Raw genomic sequence first — 18,747 nt, 5'->3', positions numbered from 1 at the left:
GCCACTCAGCTCAAAGGCAATTAGGGTGGGCAACAAATGCTGGCATTCCCAGCAATGCTCACATCCCATGAAAGAATAAATAATAATCATTTGTAAATGACGCCACCGTTGCTTAAAGGGATTAATTGTGACAACAGGGCTAAATTATGATGATGGTAGCATGAACCTATGTGCGTTTGTGGTTGAATATTCATTGGTTAATTCATTGCCACAGAAGGCTGTGGAGGCCAGGTCATTGAGTGTATTTAAGACCGAGATAGATAGGTTCTTGATTGGTAAGGGGATCAAAGGTTACGGGGAGAAGGCGGGAGAATGGGGTTGAGAAACTTATCAGCCATGATTGAATGGCGGAGCAGACTCGATGGGCCAAATAGCCTAATTTCTGCTCCTTTGTCTTATGGTCTTCTGGTCTAATATTCCCATAACTTGAATGTGAGCCTTTTCCTCTGTATAAAGCAATGCCCACTCCTTGCTGGGTCAAAACCCTGGAGCTCCTTCCCCAACAGCACTGCGAGTGCGCCTACGCCATGTGGTTCATGAGATTTTAGCCTTGAAGCGAAATAGATTTTGCAGTTAAAAAGGGTCTTCTGAACCAAAACAGGGTGAGGCCATCATCCAGCAATTTCCTTACACCACAGTGAAAGTCACGGTTAAAATGCCCCAGTTTTCAGAGACTGTGTTTGGCTTTCTGGCGGCTGTTTCATTTGCAAGCACTCCCTTCGGCGTAGAGGTCAAGGGCTGATCCATTCGAGGGTCTGAGTCAACAGAGGGAAGCTCCTTCCTCTGGTACGAGGAGGCCAGCAGAGGAAAGCGCAATCTTCTAAAATTAGATTTAGGCCAGTAAAGTATGGAAGAAGACAACTTTTCTGGCACCAAGTGCTTTGAAAGCCTACAGTCTTGCTGGCTAAAGGCTGGAGATGGTGCATGGCTTGAAATTTCCACTAGTCATGGGGGCTCCATGATGGTTGGACACCTGTCTACTGCCTGGTGTGCAAGCTTGACATCGTCCTCAAGGGACAGCACTCATGCTGTGTGGCAGCTGGTTTCTCTGTTGAAGCCCATCCTATGTTTAAAGCGGCGATACAGAAGGATATTTACCAGCCACGCCCTTTCAGTGTAAGCAATACCTGCACCATTTCTATCTGAAGCCCATCCTTCTGCATATACGTTGCAGGTTTTGAATTTCTACCGTTGCTGAAGGGCGCAGGTTTACAGTTAACTTAAATAAAAATGGGGAATGTTGGAGAAAAAATCTCAGCATCTGTGGAGAGAGAAACAGAGCTAATGTTCTGAGCCCATTTGACTCTTCCTCAGGGCTGAAGGGAGGTAGAAATATGATGTGTTTACATGGTTAAAGGGAAAGGGTGGAGCAAAATAGAAGGTCAGGGATAGGTTGCATCTCAGGAGAGATTAATTGAGAGATGTCATGGACATAAGCCGAAGGGAGTGGTAATGATAGAGTTAAAGACTAAAGCAGGTGTTAATAGTGGCACACAGGTTAGAACGAATTGAGCTTGTTTTCTCACCTACGACATGTATTGATTCTGTTACATGGATGTAATTCCTGGTCATGTTGTTAAAGGCCTGACACATGTAATTGCCGCTATGACTTGGGACAATGCTGACAAGGGTCATCACTTGTCCTGTTTTGTTCAGGGGGACACCATTGAAAAACCACTCAAATTCCGAAGGTGGAACTGACTGCACAGAACATGTGAAAGTGACATTTGATCCCAGAGTAATGTCTCCTTTGTCTGGATCAATGGCTATTTGAGGTTCTTCTGGTCCATCTGTAATGGGTAAATGGTACAAGTTTTAATATAGATTTTGCAGAAATGAAGAGAAACAAAAGGTATACAAATGAGACCCACATAACCTTGGAAGGAAGAACAAGATGAATGGAACCATGTGAATTATGAAAGTGTAAATTGGGATTATGAAGCCTTTTCATTATCTTTCACATTTGCAATGTTAAAAATGCATCAAGCAGATTAATTGGAATTACTGATGTATTTCACTTTCATTGTGAATATACACAACAGCTTAGCAGTTTCCAATCTTGGGAATTTCCTGCAGGGGACAACGCCTTTTCATTTTTTTTTCTGTACACAGCAGCAGCTGCATCGCTGAGATAAGCTCCAGCCCATTTTGAGAAGCTTAGAGTGCTGTAAATTCAAGCCTGAGAACAGAATTCCCAGGGGATGTGACATGGAGGCCATAGTGCATCTCTCTCCCAGGTATTATTATCACATTACCAAGTTATCAGGAATGTTGATAAGACATGTTTGGGAAGAATACATGTGGGAAAAATCCTTTGAAATCATCATTCACTTTGGCAGGCAATTTTTCAGTTTATATATAGATGGGTTTTTGAAAGATTTGGATTTGAATCGAGGTTGCCACCCACTCCAAATGCAGTACACAGTTAGGCAGAGAGACAGACAGATAGGTAGATAGAGAGAGACAGACAGAGAGATGGACAGACAGAGAGATGGACAGACAGAGAGATAGGTACATAAAGAGACAGACAAAGAGACAGAGAAATGGGCAGAGGGCCAGACAAACAGACCGATAGATAGGTAGATAGCGAGACAAGCAGAGACAGAGAGATGGACAGACAGAGGGACAGACAGACAGACAGATAGAGATTGATAGGTAGACAGACAGACAGATAGATAGAGATAGATAGGTAGGCAGACAGGCAGAGAGACAGACAGGCAGATAGATAGATAGAGGTAGATAGGTAGACAGACAGACAGAGAGACAGACATATAGATAGAGATAAACAGGTAGACAGACAGACAAAGAGACAGACAGACAGATAGATAGAGATAGATAGGTAGACAGACAGGCAGAGAGAGACTGACAGACAGATAGCTAGACATGGACAGACAGAGAGATGGAGGTGGACAGGTAGACAGACAGACAGGCAGATAGATATAGATAGGTAGACAGACAGATGGATAGATCGACAGACAGAGAGATAGATAGGCAGACAGAGAGACATACAGATAGACAAACAGACAGACAGACAGATAGACAGATGGATAGATAGACAGACAGATAGATAGGCAGACAGAGGCACAGATATACGGTCAGTCAGGCAAATAGATAGATAGACAGACAGACAGACAGATAGGCCGACAGGGGTACAAATGCACAGACAGATAGTTAGACACACAGACAGGCAGTTCGAACAGATGGGTAGGTAGACAATTAGATCAATATTCATACTTACAGAAAACTATCAGAAAAAATGCGTCACTTGTTTTGTTACTAACACTGTTGTAAGCCTCGCACTGATAGTTCCCAGAATCAGACCTATTCACTGCTGTAATTTTTAATGTATGATTGTCCAGTGACACATTCATCCTGTCATTATACTGAAGGTAAAGGCCGTCTTTGATCCACCGAATGGAAGGGGAATCACCAGACACGTTGCAGTTCAGGGTGACGGTCCCATTGGACTCTAAGGTTTGTGAAACGCTCGGGACAATTTCAGGCTCAGAAACAGGTTCTGCAAAATATAATCGATATAGCTGTAGAGCACCATGTTAAATTCAAACAATCATCACCTAAAACTTCTCATTCGTCGCATATAAATCTTCCAGTATAATGGAAACATAAATCTTATTGGCCCATTCACTTTGCTGGTGCTCCTGTGATGATTCTATGCTTTTAGTCTAAAATAAGTACTTTGCTCACATTGTTTAGGAATCTGCAACAATACACGGTGAAGGCTTGCACAGAAATGTTAAACATCCGTTCTTAGCAAACATTAAGCAGTGCACCTCAAAAAAAACCTGGGGCAACTTAAACAGCATGAGAGCTGTGTTTGAAAATATAATCAGTTTGTGTGGGAAAAATGGGCTATTGTTACATGTTTATTGCCACAAGCCATATACTATGCAAACACATGGCTTTTAATGAAGGGAAATAACAAATTGTCTCATTGTTCAGCCTTTGTCTGTGAACAATTGATTGTCCTGCCCTGTACTTAGTAGAAGTCACTAGGGAGTGAGTATTAAGTGAATTTCTGTATCCGTTTGCTCTGAAATGAAACTGACGTGGTGAAATGCATACTTGTGACAAGTTGTGGGCCAAGGGTAGCACGTCTCCAATCGCCATCAAAAATACCCATTCTGAATCATGCAACGCTTTCAACACTCAGAGATAGCACTGTTACCATTCATGCAGTGGATCCTGGTCCTGGGTTTAAGCCCCATTCCAAAACATCAGCATAAAATCCAGACTGCCATTACAGTGCAGTACTGAAAAGATCCAGGACAGGACGAAGCTTGGGGATGGGGGGGAGGGAGGGGAGGGGGTGTGGGGATGGGTGGGTGGGGGGCTTCATTCGGGTGAAATGTGGGATTGTGGGGTTGAGGTTACAATCACATCAGCCACGATCTTATTGAATGGTAGAGCAGGCTCGAGGGGCTGAATGGCCTACTCCTGCTCCTAATTCAGCTAAAATGATGAACCGGATCTTGCCATCTCTTTCTGATGGACATAGGAACGTAGAAAGAGGGTTATACCATTCTGTCCTCAGTTTCTTTCCGCCCGATCATTCAAGTTGATTATGGCCCTCAACTCCATTTACTCATCTATCCCTTGATAGTGAACAAAAATCTATCAATCTCAACCGTGAACATTCCAGTGAATGCAGCATCCATCCCCCGAGCTCTCCTCATGTTCTTGTCAATATGTATGCCTTAATCAAGGTCATTAACAACAGCTTTAACTGTTCACTGGTCTCATGTCCTGTTCATGGGATCTTAAGCGTGTAGAATGAGGCCTTATTTTCCCACATTACAATAGTGACTACTGTTCAAAATTATGCAGTTGGCCTGAAAGCATTTTGGAGTTCCAAAAAGGCATTCGATAAAAGGTTCCAGCACGAGATGGGGGTTAATCTTGTTGGGGGATTTGGGGTGGTGAGGTTGGGGGGGGTTTGGTGATGTGTTCGGATGGATGGAGGACCAGCTAAGTAACTGGAAACAGAGATTCGGGATAAATGAATCATTTTCAGGTTGGCAAACTGTAACCAGTGGAGCCCCGAGCTCTCAACTGGTTACGATCTACATTCACGACCAATGAAGGTACCGACGGTATTGTAACCACGTCCACTGATGACACAAAGATAAGTGGGAAAGCAAGTTGTTATCAGGATGTTTAAAAAAATATATATATGCAAAGGGATGTAGATAGGTTAAGCGAGCAGGCAAAAATTTGGCAGATGGTGTATTGTGTGGGAAAATGTGAGTGGAAAAGTGGAATATAATTTAAATGTTACTGTTTGTTTTATTATTATTATTTAAATGGAAAGAGAATGCTGCAATGCGAAGGGTGTACATGAGTCACAAGAAGTCAGAATGCAGGCACAATAAGTAATGACGAAGGCACATGGAATATTAGCCTTCATTTCAAGGGGGATGGAGTATTAAAGTGGCACAGGGCACTGATGAGACCACACCTAGAGTGCAGTGTACAGTGTTGGTCACCTAACTTAAAGAAGGGTATACTTTCATTGGAATAGAAGCTTCTTTGATAGGAGCTTTGCTAAACAGTGTCCTGGGATGAAAGGGTTTGTCTCATGAGGTACTATTGGGCAGGTTGGGCCTGTACTTATCGGAGTTTAGGAGAATGAATGCGATTTTTTTTTGTTAATGGGATGCGGGTGTCGCTAGCAAGGCCAGCTTTTGTTGCCTAACCCTAAATGCCCTTGACCTGAATGGTTTGCTCAGCACTTAAGAGTCAACCACATTGCTGTGGGCCTGGAGTCACTTTGCAGGCCGGAACAGGTAAGGAGGGCAGATTTCCTTCCCTAAAGGACAATTAAGAAACCAGATGGGTTTTTACAACAATTGACAATGGTTTTATGGTCACTCTATTAATTGAATTTGCGTTCCCCCAGCTTCCCCAGAGCATTAACCTGGGTCTCGGGATTACTGGTCCAATTACATTACCACCATGCCATCGTCTCTTATTGAAGCATATAAGATTTTGAGGGAGCTTGAGAGGGTTGATGCTGGGAGGATACTTAGTCTCGAGGGGGAATCTACAACTAGGGGGCACAGTTTGAAAAGGAATGACTTCCCACATATGATGGGAATGAAGACGAACTTCTGCTCTCAGAGGGCCTTTGGAATTCTCTTTCCCAGGAAGCTAGGTTATCAGACAAATTCAAGGCTTAGTTGGGAAGATTCTCGATTGACAAGGGAGTCAAGAGTTATTGGGGAAAGGCAAGAACGTGGAGTTCAGGCCACAATCAGACCGGCCGTGGTGGTGTGGAATGGTGCAGCAGGCTTGATGGGCCAAATGGCCTACTCCTACACGTGTTCCTTTTGATCTTATTATAATCACATATTTAGCCCTATAAACATATCCTTCTATTACTTTCTGCCTCTTGTGCCATCTAGATTCTCCTGAAGTACCTCTGTTTTATGAGGTTGAAGGCATCCATACTCTTAGGCAATGGAAAATATTTAAAATATTTGCAATATTAGACAATAAGCTTCCATATTACTTGTCATCATGATTTTTTTTTCAGTTTTTGCCTATCAGTTTGCTTTGTATATCAGTTGCAATAAGTTAAAAAATCCTCGTAAATTTGTCTTCATGTCCAGCAAAGTGTGCTGCACATGGGTACAGGATTCATGGGGTTTTCTGGGAGCATTGCTGCAACAATATTTAGTCCCTTAGCTGATGACCAGATAGCTTTTGAATACCACAATATGTCCTCTCATCACACACTGAAGCAGTCCATACCCAAAAGCAGTAAGACGTGGACAACATCCAGACTTGGGTTGACATGTGGCAAGTAACATTTGCGCCACACAAGTGCCAGGCAATGACCATCTCCAACAAGCGAGAATCTAACCATCGCCCCTTGACATACAATGGCATTACCATCACTGAATCCCCCACTGTCAACATCCTGGGGATTACCATTCACCAGACACAGGACTGGACAAGCCATTTAAATACTGTTGTTACAAGAGGCTAGGAATCCTGCGACAAGGCACAAGTCAGGAGTGTGATGGAATACTCCCCACTTGCCTGGATGAGTGCAGCTCCAACAACACTCAAGAAGCTCGACACCATCCAGGACAAAGCAGCCCGCTTGATTGAAACCCCATCCACAAACATTCACTCCCTCCACTGTCGACCCATAGTGGCAGCAGTGTGTACCATCTACAAGATGCACTGCAGAAACTCACCAGGGCTCCTTAGGCAGCACCTTCCAAACCCACAACCGCTACCATCTAGAAGGACAAGGGCAGCATACACATGGGAACACCAAAACCTGGAAGTTCCACTCCAAGCCACTCACCAAACTGACTTGGAAATATATCGACCGTTCCTTCACTGTCGCTGGATCAAAATCCTGGGATTCCCTCCCTAACAGCACTGTGGATGTACCCACATCACTGGACTACAGCTGTTCAAGAAGGCAGCTCACCCCCACCTTCTCAAGGGGCAATTAGGGAAGGGCAATAAATGCTGGGCCCAGCCAGCGAAGCCCACATCCCATAAATGAATTTTAAAAAAAGAATGATTTTGGCAACTGGTGGAACCTCAGATTATGTTTTCGTTGGATTGCCCCCAGTTTGCATGTCAATTTTTTATTTTTATGATATTTATTCTTCATCTAGAACTTCATAGTGTTTATTCTCTAAAGAGATGCATCTATAATCCAGTAGAGTCATGTTAGCCCAACCCCACTGCTTCACCTGTCATGACTTAAAAAGGATCATTTCATGTTGTGAAAATGTCAGTGCTAACATTTCCTCTCTTCACTCCCTTGAGTTCATCCATATCTAAATCCATCTATCATATACAGGCTCATCTCTCGATATAATTAATTCCAGTGTTGTCGGAAGCAGTCAATTTCCTTTCTGCCAGAGAGTGGGGAGGCTGTGGAGTAGTGGTATTGTTACTGGACCAGTAATCCAGATACCCAGGGTAATGATCTGGGGACCCATGTTCATCAGATGGTGACATTTGAATTCATTAATAATAAAAAAAAGTCTGGAATTAAGGGCTGAATTTTACATTTGTTGGGCAGGCACATGCCGATGTCATCGCACAGTCTCATGATCTGTCAGTTGGCGGGAACGCGCGAGAGTCGGCAGTGCGCCCGCTGACACTTAAGAGGGCTATTAAGGCTTTTAAACAATTAATTAAGTTGCACTTTTTGCTGCCCACTCAACCTTTCAGTTGGTGGGGGCGAATAGACCAGGCGGTCTGTGCATTTTTTTATGAAACCTCATCCTCGGGCAGGATGAGGTTTCCAATGGTAAGTAAAAAATGCAAAATAATGTTTCCGCTTCATTTTAAACATATCTGTCTTCATGTGGCCGAGTCACCTGTGGGGGACATGTTTATATCATTTATCAAATCTTTATGTTCCTTTGTCCAAATCTTCAGCTCCCTGAGGCAGCTCTATGCCCTCAGGGAGCTGTCAGCAGGTGCTCCCCTGGGCATGCACAGACTTCCATGCTCGCTCTTCTCCTGCAGCCCCCCTGCACTCCGGCAGGTCTGAGCATTTCAGCGCGCCTCTCACACTAGCTGGCTGTTAATTGGCCAGCCAGCATGAATTCTTGGAGGCCAATCGTGGGCGGCGGACCTTCTCCCAGCTGCTCTGGGATCCTGGCCACCGTGCCCACTTGACGACCTCAAAATTCAGTCCTAAAAGCCTAATGATGTCTTTGAAACCATTGTTGTAACACATCTAGTTCACTAATGTCCTTTAGAGAAGGAAATCTGCTGTCCTTACCTGGTCTGGCCTACTTGTGACTCCAGACCCACAGCAATGTGGTTTGATTCTTTAAATGCCTTGCAAACCACTCAGTTCTCCAGGGCAATTAGGGATGGGCAATAAATGCCCACATCCCAGGAGCAAATACAAGAAAATTGTATCAACAGCAATTCTAAAGAAAAATATTGCTAGAAAACTCTAAGCCTATGTCATTCACGTATATCACAGGCAGCAGGCATCACAGATGAATCCTTATCAATTTCTGTTTGTTAATATCTGTTATTTTCTATTGTTGGGTCGCTTTGCCCACAAACACAGTTTCACACCCATCTACCAGCGGGTGAGTTGGCAACAATGTACTGCAGATGCAGAGACCAATATAAGATGAAGCGTATCCTGTTTATTTACCCAGATAACAGACCACCAACACAATGTGCGCTTCTCCAACCAAACCCTACTCTAAACTACTGATCAACATTTGTAGCCCTCGTTACACAGCCATTGGGTCTTACAGTCAAGTGATCAATCTGCTCACATTCTCTGAAAGGCATTTAGTACCTCAGATTACTACAATATTCTTTAAAGCAAAGCAGTTTCCATGCATTATGTTGGCATGAAAATTCTGAGGTTCCCCGAGCAGACTGTTAAAGTCGTTTGGCAGAATGCCTCAGCGCCAGAGTTTTCCAACAAGCACCAAGATGTAGCTTGGCTGGTGATGAGAAAGGCCCTCCATGTCAGATCCTTCCTGCATGCCAGAAGTCTTACTCCCTCGGCACGTTATTCTCAGGAATTCATGTCCACCACTAGTTTCCTAACACTTTCTTGACAAGTCCCAGTTGCCTCTAACAGAACTTCCAATACTTCCTCATGGTGGGGAAGAGACCATCGTTCACCTCCTTGTGGTATGTGCCTTTGCAAACAAGGTCTGGAGGGAGATGCAGTGGTTTTTGTCGAGGTTCATCCTGAGCTGCCTTCTTGACGCGCTGCAGTCCCTGTGGTGCAGGTACCCCCTCAGTGTTGTTAGGGAATGAGTTCCAGGATTTTGACCGAGCGACATCTTTGGGTTTTCCTTTATTTTTGTTACCAATATTTTTCATGACTGCTCTTTGCTTTCTTAATTTCCTCTAAAATTTGTGTTCCTGACCCCTGTATTCCCCTGTAGGCTTCCTGCAGTATTGTGTCCTCAGTATCTCGCATAAGCTTTCCTTATTTTTTGTCCTATCCACCCAAGGGGGATTTAGATTTGAGAGTCCAACCCATTTCCGCTGTGAAAGTATATTTGATCTGAATTCTCACTATCTCCTTCTTGAATTGCTCCCACTGCTCTGATGCTGATTTACCTTCGATGGACTGGTGTAGGTCGTTCAAAGGTGTCACTAAGCAAATGGGGATATACAACCAGCCCGACAACTTGTGAATGTGGAACTGAGCCACATACTATGCAACATCTCCTGCAATGCCTATCGCTAGAGGAACCCTGCACTGTTGCAGATCTTGTCAAATTCAACAACAAGGTGCAAAAATGTGTCCAGTTCTGGCTGGGCCATGTATCGACTGTCTGTGGACACGATAAGAAGGCCTTTGATGGAATGACATCTAATCTCCTACCCTCGCATATTTCTGATACATAGATGATGTGTTTACTATTTGTCCACTTCTGCTAAATTATATCTCAGCTTAGTAGAAACTGGCCTTTCCAACTAAGAACCTTTACTCCTTTTCTAACCTTACCATATTCCATAATGGCACCAAACCTAATTGAGTTATTATTACAGCCACCAACTTGTTCTCTCACTGATACCCCTTGCACCTGCCCACGTTAATTCCCTAAAAATAAGCCCAAAGCATCATTTCCACTTGTTGGGCTTGTCATACGCTGACCAAAAAGAAAAGTTCTCTAAAACATCATTCTAAGACTTCTGGGTCTTGCTGATAAAAGAAAAATGTCAAAGATTTTTGTCTTGCACTCATCAGGACACGCGCCTGAATACCAATATAAGGGGAGAAACAACAATTTATAATATATGTGAAGAGCGTGCTGATTGATTGGCAAGTGTTGCCATGACAAAATCATCACTGATGGCGACTGGCAGTAACTGCTAAGCGTTGTTTGGAATTTAAACCTGGCAGCCTGACTGATTGGTCAAGGCATTGTCCTGAGGAATGAGTCAGCGAATGGCTGTCACTTATTTTGTTTAGCTGAAATGGATGCAAAATGCATATTCTTTCTGTCTGCAAAGAACAGGGCCCTGTGTATTAACATACGTAGCTCCCAGCACATGCAAGTGCATCACATTGCGAACCCAACTGACAATCATAAATTGGTTGTCTGCGTAATTCTTAGCACGTTGAGGATTATTAAGCAAATGTTGTCCAATCTCCAAGTCACAGCTAGTGTTGGACACTGTGTTTTGAGTTTTGCAAGCACGGGCTGGTTGGGTACAGTCTGTACCCTGCACGTTGTGAACACCAGCTGGGACATGCTGGTTGACACAGTCCACCAGTCGTTGGGACGTACAGCCTACATAGCTAGCATCACCACTGACACTGAAGGTCATATGCCACATTACTCATTTGTATAACAGGAAATGAACATCTTCTTGGCTTGACGTCAACATTCTGTCAGTGGTGAACACCGCTGGTGTTGCTACTGCATGGCAGCAATGTGGAACAGCTAGCTTCGCTTTTTGTTCAAATTTTTGAGACACCTTGCCCTAATTTGAGTAATTTGAGGTGGACGGGGCAATTTTCAGGGCTGAAAGTGATGGCCTTAGGCCCGTTCATGAGTTTGCGTGATGCACAGGGTGAAATGGTCTGAGCAGGGTAGCCATTATCCTGCAGGGTGCCTTTTTCAGCATCCAGCTTGCATGGTGAATAAAATGGCTCACAAGGTTGTAGATAACTCAAATCTTATAGCACGTGGAGCTGTAAAATCCCAACATGATTGAATGGCGGAGCAGACTTGATGGGCCGAATGGCCTAATTTCTGCTCCTATGTCTTATGGTCTTATGGTCACACACACCGACCAGTGAAGGTCGGCTTGCGGTAGATTGTGGTACAGAACCCCCTGGCAGGTTTGTCAACTAGTTTGCCAAGGAAAGGGAGTTCATTTGACCACTCCATTTCATTGGTGAACTTGAGTGCAGGATGGAGCCCATTAAGCCATGTTACGCAAGTGCTACATGCAGCTGCAGATATAAATATAGTCAATGTATCATCCACGTATCAGAATTATGTGAGGGTAGGAGGTTAGGTGTCATCCCATCCAAGACATGTTTCCCATGGAACCCAATCTTTGCGTCCTTTTACACGGTCACTGGATACTTCTACACCAGGCATGGGCAACTTAGGCAAAAACAGAAACAGAAATAACTGGAAAAACTCAGCAGGTCTGGCAGCATCGGCGGAGGAGAGCACAGTTGACGTTTCGAGCCCTCATGACCCTTCAACAGAATTAGGGTCATGAGGCCTCGAAACGTCACCTGTGCTCTCCTCCGCTGATGCTGCCAGACCTGCTGAGTTTTTCCAGGTATTTCTGTTTCTGTTTTTGTTTTGGATTTCCAGCATCCGCAGTTTTTCGCTTTTATCTATGGGCAACCTAGGCTCGTGAGTGAGCCGTAAGAGCGGCCCTCCTTCATCTCAATGGGCCGCAGGCTTGAAATGGGGAATGGGCACTAGCCATGATCTGCAAAGCTCCCAGTAAAAGTAACACTGAAAAGCCCAACCTCCCGCGTCCACCAGCGTCGTAGCCAAGATAGCCTCCCGGGACAGGGCAATTTTGCTAACTGCGCTTGCCTGCCTAGAATTTGCAGGCGATGGGGGATGGGGTGGGGGGAGGCACCGATTGAACCATAGCAGCATTTTGATTGGGCACAGAGGGAGCGCACAGCTCCCACAATCGATGTTGTGCGCAATCAGCTTCACATGTCCCTGCTTTGTATGCGCATCACTTTAGTAACGCTGGTAGGGGAAAAGAAAACTACGCGGACAGGAAACTAACGCAATCTGGCGACCCTGTGCAAGGGCAACATCTCAGCAAAATGCCCCATGAGCCTCACTCAGATCTCAAAGGGGCTGCATGTGGCCCATGGGCTGCAGGTTCCCCAGCACTGTCCCAAACAGTGATTAAATCACTGTTTGTGAGGTTGTGCTTGTTTTCAGACGTAGTAATCACTTTTCTCTACACAATGGCTTTAAATAGACACGTAAAGAGAGATAAGGGTATTTTATTTTGGGGAAGGAAAGCAAATGCAATCTAATGCACAAATTCTAGACGAGAAGATTGAAAAATATGGACAAAAAGGGAAGGCGTAAGCCAAGAGGACATGGATTTGATACAGCGGTGGATTCTCCAATGAGAGTAAGCAGCTTATCCTGAGACCTGAAGTTGCCAGGGCTGGGCAAATAATGAAATGGATGGGGAGAGATCCAAAATGGGGAAGAAAAGAGACTTATCACTACCACTTGAGATTCTATTGCCCAAAACCCCTTCTAAACCTCCCTAAACCTGCTTTCTCCAAGTTTGGGTGTCACCATATCTTTGTTTCGACTTAATGCTTGACCGTGAGGCGAGTACTGCTATGCCCAGCTTTGGCTTTCACACATTTTGGGTCTTCAGAGGCTTTGGAAAGGGTCTGGGGGAGGTGGGGGCAAGTTTACTTCCCAGTTCATAACATCTTAGCCACCTAGATGGGCCCACAGAGTCACCGTGGACCGCTAAACTTTGGAGAAGTACAAACTTAGTGGTGATTTGATGATGCTTTATAACGTAATGAGATGGTTAGGTTTATTGTGTCGGAAGATTGTCTCAACTGAATGTCGAGGCGTGATCATGGCCACACGCCCAAGTTATTTAAGGGACGAGCTAATCCACAGTAATCTGGTTGACTCTTAAATGCCCTGTAAACAGGGGCAATAACTGCTGAGCCAGCGGTGCCCACATCCCGTGAATGAAAAATAAATATCATGTCAGCAACTTAGCATTCGTACCACGTTCCCAATTTGCCCCCTTGGGCCTGTCCATTCAAGCTGTGGGGTGGTAAAATCTCTCATGACTTTAAGGCAATGATATTGTTAACTCTGCATTTGGCCACAAGGTGTGGTAGGCGTCCATCACAGTTACCAGTTAGTAGTTTTTCATCACTATATTTACTTAGCTCTATTCACATTGATGAAATATTAACCCCTTTTTCTGCTCTATCAACTCTATGTAGAGCTATTATATGATTCAACATTGAATAAATAAGATAACTCCTCCATCTGTCGTCTGTAAGACCATAGTATTTTACAGCCCAGAAAAGAATTCGGCCCATTGTGTCAATGCTGCCTGTCATATTCATATATCCAATGACTCCCAATGCCCTTCTCTTCATCAGGACCAATGCAATAGTCTTCCTCTCCCTGTATACATCCAATTGTGTTTGAAGTTTATTATGGGATTTGTTCAAGCTTCCCTTTGAGGGGGTGCACCCCGAATCGTGAAAGAAATCTCAGTGTGGGAGTACAGAAAATGGGAGTCAGCCACTCGGCCCCTCAAGCCTGATCTTCTACCTCGACATCATTCTCTCGTACTATCCCCGTTTTGCTTGATATCTTTAATATCTATAAATCTATCCATCCCTGCCTTGAACATGCTCAGTGCCTGAGTCTCCACAGCCCTCTGGGGTAGAGAAATCCGAAGATTCACCACTGTCTGAGCGAAGAAATTCCCCCTCGTCTTGGCCCTAAATGATATCCCGAAATGGTGTGTGTGTGTGTCCCCCCCCCCCACCCCACTCCCCCCCCCCCCCCCCCCCCCCCCCCCCCCCCCCCCCACCGCCCCCAATTCTAGGGCAAAAAGGAACGCTAAAAAAAAATAGAAAACCTTATCTTCATCTACCCCATGAGTAATTTTGGAAATGATCACTAATCTATGTCCGACAATCCTGCCAGTGAGAAACGTAATTCACTTATTTACTCCATTGGAACCGTCGTCATTTTGAATTTAGTCTCTTAACCTTCTCTGATCTTTGGGAGAGTAGCCCCAGCTTCCCACAGCACTGAAGCCCCTCATTCCTGCCCCCGCTCTGGTAAAGCCCCTGTGTACCCTCTGCGAGGCTTTGATGCTCTTCCTAAGATGTGGCGTTTGGGATTCGGCTGTAACTGAGCCTGAATCAGTGCTTTATAACAGTTTGCTGATATATCTTTGCAGCTGCATCCTACAAACAAAGGGAAAATTTATTCCCACCAGCTTTGAGCCATTCCCTGTTGCCATCCATACTTCAAACCTACAACTTAAACTAATATTTCGAACTATGAATGCCTCCTAACTCCAATATTTTGACCGCTTTGCAGAACACCTTCAGTCTTTCCACAAGCATGACCCAGACCTCCCTGTCGCTTGCTATTTTAACACTCCACCCTGCTCTCATGCCCACATGTCTGTCCTTGGCCTGCTGCAATGTTCCAGTGAAGCTCAACGGCACACTGGAGGAACAGCACCTCATCTTCCGACTAGGCACTTTACAGCCTTCCAGACTGAACATTGAGTTCAACAACTTCAGATCTTGAACTCTCTCTTCCATCTCCACCCCCTTTCTGACCTTTTTCCAATAATTTATAATTTTTAAAATATATTTTTCTTTTCCCACCCATTTCCATTATTTAAAATTTATTTCCATCCATTGTTTTATCTCTACCTTTTAGCCTATTTCAATCCCTTCCCCCCACCCCACCCCCACTAGGGCTATCTGTACCTTGCTCTCTTTCTATCCTTAATGTCACCATTAGCACATTCCTTAGCTAATATCACCACTGTCAACACCCCTTGGTCCTTTTGTCTATGACATGTTTGGCAATCTCTTCTTTGCCTATACCTATCACTGGTCCTCTATCCAGCTCTACCTGTTCCATCCCCCTTGACCCAGCTTATATTTTGCCTCATTTCCACATTTTCTTAGTTCTGATGAAGAGTCATTCTGACTCGAAATGTTAACTGTGTTCCTCTCTGCAGATGGTGTCAGACCTACTGCGTTTTTCCAGCTATTTTTCTTTTTGTTCCAATATTTTAGCCCTCGTCACTCTTTGAGGATGGTCCATCAACACAATATTTCCCTCCCTTTATTTTCCTACATCTTTCTGTGATCATTACTAATTCCCTTTGGTTAAAAAGCATCGACTGCCACTCCCACAATTACCCTTATCTGCACTCAGCCTTGCATGGGTTATTTATTCCTGACTCTTTCATGGGATGTGGGCATCGCTGGCAAGGCTGGCATTTGTTGCCCATCCCTAATTGCCCTTGAACTGAGTGACTTTGTCTCAGAGGGCCCACCACATTGCAGTGGAAGGATGTGATTGCACTGGAGGGGGTGCAGAGGAGATTTACCAGAATATTGCCTGGGATGAAACTTTTAAGTTATGAAGAAAGGTTGGATAGACTTGGGTTGTTTTCGTTGGAGCAGAGAAGATCGAGGGGCAACCTGATCGAGGTGTACAAGATTATGAGGGGCATGGACAGGGTGGATAGGGAGCAGCTGTTCCCCTTAGTTGAAGGGTCAGTCACAAGGGGGCATCAGTTCAAGGTGAGGGGCAGGAGGTTTAGGGGGGATGTGAGGAAAAACCTTTTTACCCAGAGGGTGGTGACGGTCTGGAATACGCTGCCCGGGAGGGTGGTGGAGACGGGTAGCCTCACATCCTTTAAAAAGTACCTGGATGAGCACTTGGCACATTATAACATTCAAGGCTATGGGCCAAGTGCTGGTAAATGGGATTAGGTAGGTAGGTCAGGTGTTTCTCACGTGTCGGTGCAGACTTGATGGGCCAAAGGGCCTCTTCTGCACTGTATGAGTCTGGAGTCACGTGTAGGCCAGACCGGGTAAGGACTGCAGATTTCCTTCCCTAAAAGGAGATCAGTGAACCAGATGGGTTTGGTTTTCCTTAGGACAACCGATGTGAGTTCAGCATTTGTTGCCCATCCCTAACTGCCCTCGAACTGGGTGACTTTGTCTCAGAGGGCCCACCACATTGCAGTGGAAGGATGTGATTGCACTGGAGGGGGTGCAGAGGAGATTCACCAAGATGCGAGTTCATCATGACTGAGGCTGGCTTGATGTCCCCAGCTTTATCAAGTGAAGTTAAATCCCACCTATCTGGACCACTGCGATTTGAACCCTTGGACCCCCTCCCTCGGAGCATTATTCCGCCCAGGAGAAATGAATGCACCATCGCTACTTACCAATCACCTTCAGGTCGATGAGCGATGTTACCGAAACGTTAGAGGATACTGGGTTCATGGTGATCAAGTAATCCCCGCTGTCATTAACTGTCAGCGATTTCAGCGAGAGGGACCCATCCGTGAATAGTTGGGCTCGGTCCGAATAGGCGTTGTTCACGTCCGTGATGTTGCCAATCCAGACGGCTACGTCCCGGCAGTTAAACCTCCAGCTGCCGCTCCTGACTCCCGGCGATGTCCACAACCTGAGGACGATCTGTGCCCCCGCGGCCACATCCAGCTGCTGTTGCTCCTCGCCTGTCAGGGTGAAGTTCTGCGCTCGGACTGGAAAACAAATAAACCAGCCAGCCAGTGAGGGAATATGGGGTCAACTTTTGTCAAAAACCCACCTGCCTGGGCATGGGACGTGCGTTGTAAATACGCAGAGCATCGCAATTTTGTATTGGAGCACCTCCAGAGAGCGACATGCTTGCCCCACTAGACAACTTAAACTTCCATCCCACTCTCTGTGAGGTGTCGTTTGAAAGGCACATCTGCAAAGTTTAAGGCTGAGTACAAAGCCAAATTCGCGCCCTAGGTGTCCAATCAATCACCCTTCAGCCCAGCAATGAAATGTTCACTCTTACCCGAAGATATCAGCACAGCGCAGAAGAACAGGAACAATTCGTGGCTTCTCATCTTGTGGGGAGCAGGGAGGGGGGAGGCTGTTGCTCTTTTTTCTCTCTCTCTAGGCTCCACCTTCTGTTGTGGTTCAGCGATGTCAAAAGTGAAACAAGGGAACACACACACACACACGGGCACACATATACGCACACCAAGACACACACCCCCACACCCCGTACACCCACACACACACAAGGCAATCTGAGCTGTGGTCTCTGCCCGAAGACTTTGTTCTGGTTACAGCTGCAACACACTGCGGGCAGTCAAAACAATCTCTCTCTCAAAAAAAAGGCAGGAAATCTCCGGGCCAGGACAATCGTCTGTCACTTCCTTCCACAAGCTCTGATCGCTTATATTGGCATTTTGCATGGGTTGAGTGTACAGAGATGGTTTGTGATTGAAAACGTCCTCCTACCCCGCCCCAGCATCCACTGCATTCGAATTGTGGTTAAAAATATATTCAACTGCCAGAAGCAGGCTGTATTGATAAACAGTCTACATGCAGAAAATTCCTTGCCTACTGACCTCATCTGAGTCACTTTTTTTTCTCTCTCTCTCTCTCTCTGTTTTCCATTTGCAGGAACATTTTTTACCAGCGCCCAGAATTCTTAACTCGGTCCCTGCCAAATTCATACTTCATATGGTATACAATCAACTCAGGGAGGAAAAAAAACCTGGCTACTGTCGTCCACTAAGAGTTCATTTCGCAAGCTTTTGGAGTTTTCTTTGGCAGCCTCTGTGATTAAATCGAGCCCCGTGCATTCTTTCCTCTGTGAGTAACACATGAGGGGAAGGATCTCAAAGGCCGGTCACTCCCTTACAGTTATATTTTTTCATTCTTTAATGGGTTGTGGGCGTTGCCAGCAAGACCAGCACTTATTGCCCATCGGGCCGAGTGGCTTGTGAGGCCATTTCGGAGGGCAGTTAAACACAGAAATATAGAAACTCGGAACAGGAGTAGGCCATTCAGCCCCACGAACCTGCTCCGCCATTCATTATAATCATGGCTGATCATCCAGCTCAATAGCCCTGCTCCCCCTTTCTCCCCATACCCTTTGATCCCTTTTGCCCCAAGAGCTATATCTAACTCCTTCTTGAAAATGTACA

The 18,747-nt window shown here is 45.2% G+C and overlaps 1 protein-coding gene across 3 annotated transcripts in view; it reads right to left on the bottom strand.

The window, feature by feature from the left end:
• Window positions 1-18,094, bottom strand: part of LOC121271107 (carcinoembryonic antigen-related cell adhesion molecule 6-like) — a 37,484-nt gene extending 19,390 nt beyond the window's left edge. The window contains exons 1-4 of one of the 3 annotated variants that reach the window (XM_041176864.1): window positions 17,604-18,094; window positions 16,981-17,301; window positions 3,239-3,517; window positions 1,527-1,790 (exon numbers count right to left, since the gene is read on the bottom strand). In XM_041176864.1, the coding sequence (XP_041032798.1) occupies window positions 1,527-1,790; window positions 3,239-3,517; window positions 16,981-17,301; window positions 17,604-17,655 (916 nt within the window). In that variant the 5' untranslated portion in view covers window positions 17,656-18,094. The remainder of the gene's footprint in view (window positions 1-1,526; window positions 1,791-3,238; window positions 3,518-16,980; window positions 17,302-17,603) is intronic. The other 2 variants (XM_041176863.1, XM_041176865.1) reach the window with 2 other exon arrangements.
• Window positions 18,095-18,747: the final 653 nt, after the last annotated feature.

The sequence above is a fragment of the Carcharodon carcharias genome, chromosome 29, assembly GCF_017639515.1.
Source record: "Carcharodon carcharias isolate sCarCar2 chromosome 29, sCarCar2.pri, whole genome shotgun sequence".
In the NCBI taxonomy this organism is placed as follows: domain Eukaryota; kingdom Metazoa; phylum Chordata; class Chondrichthyes; order Lamniformes; family Lamnidae; genus Carcharodon; species Carcharodon carcharias.
The sequence above is the reverse complement of the archived record's forward strand: the minus strand, read 5'-3'. Positions and strand labels throughout refer to the sequence as shown.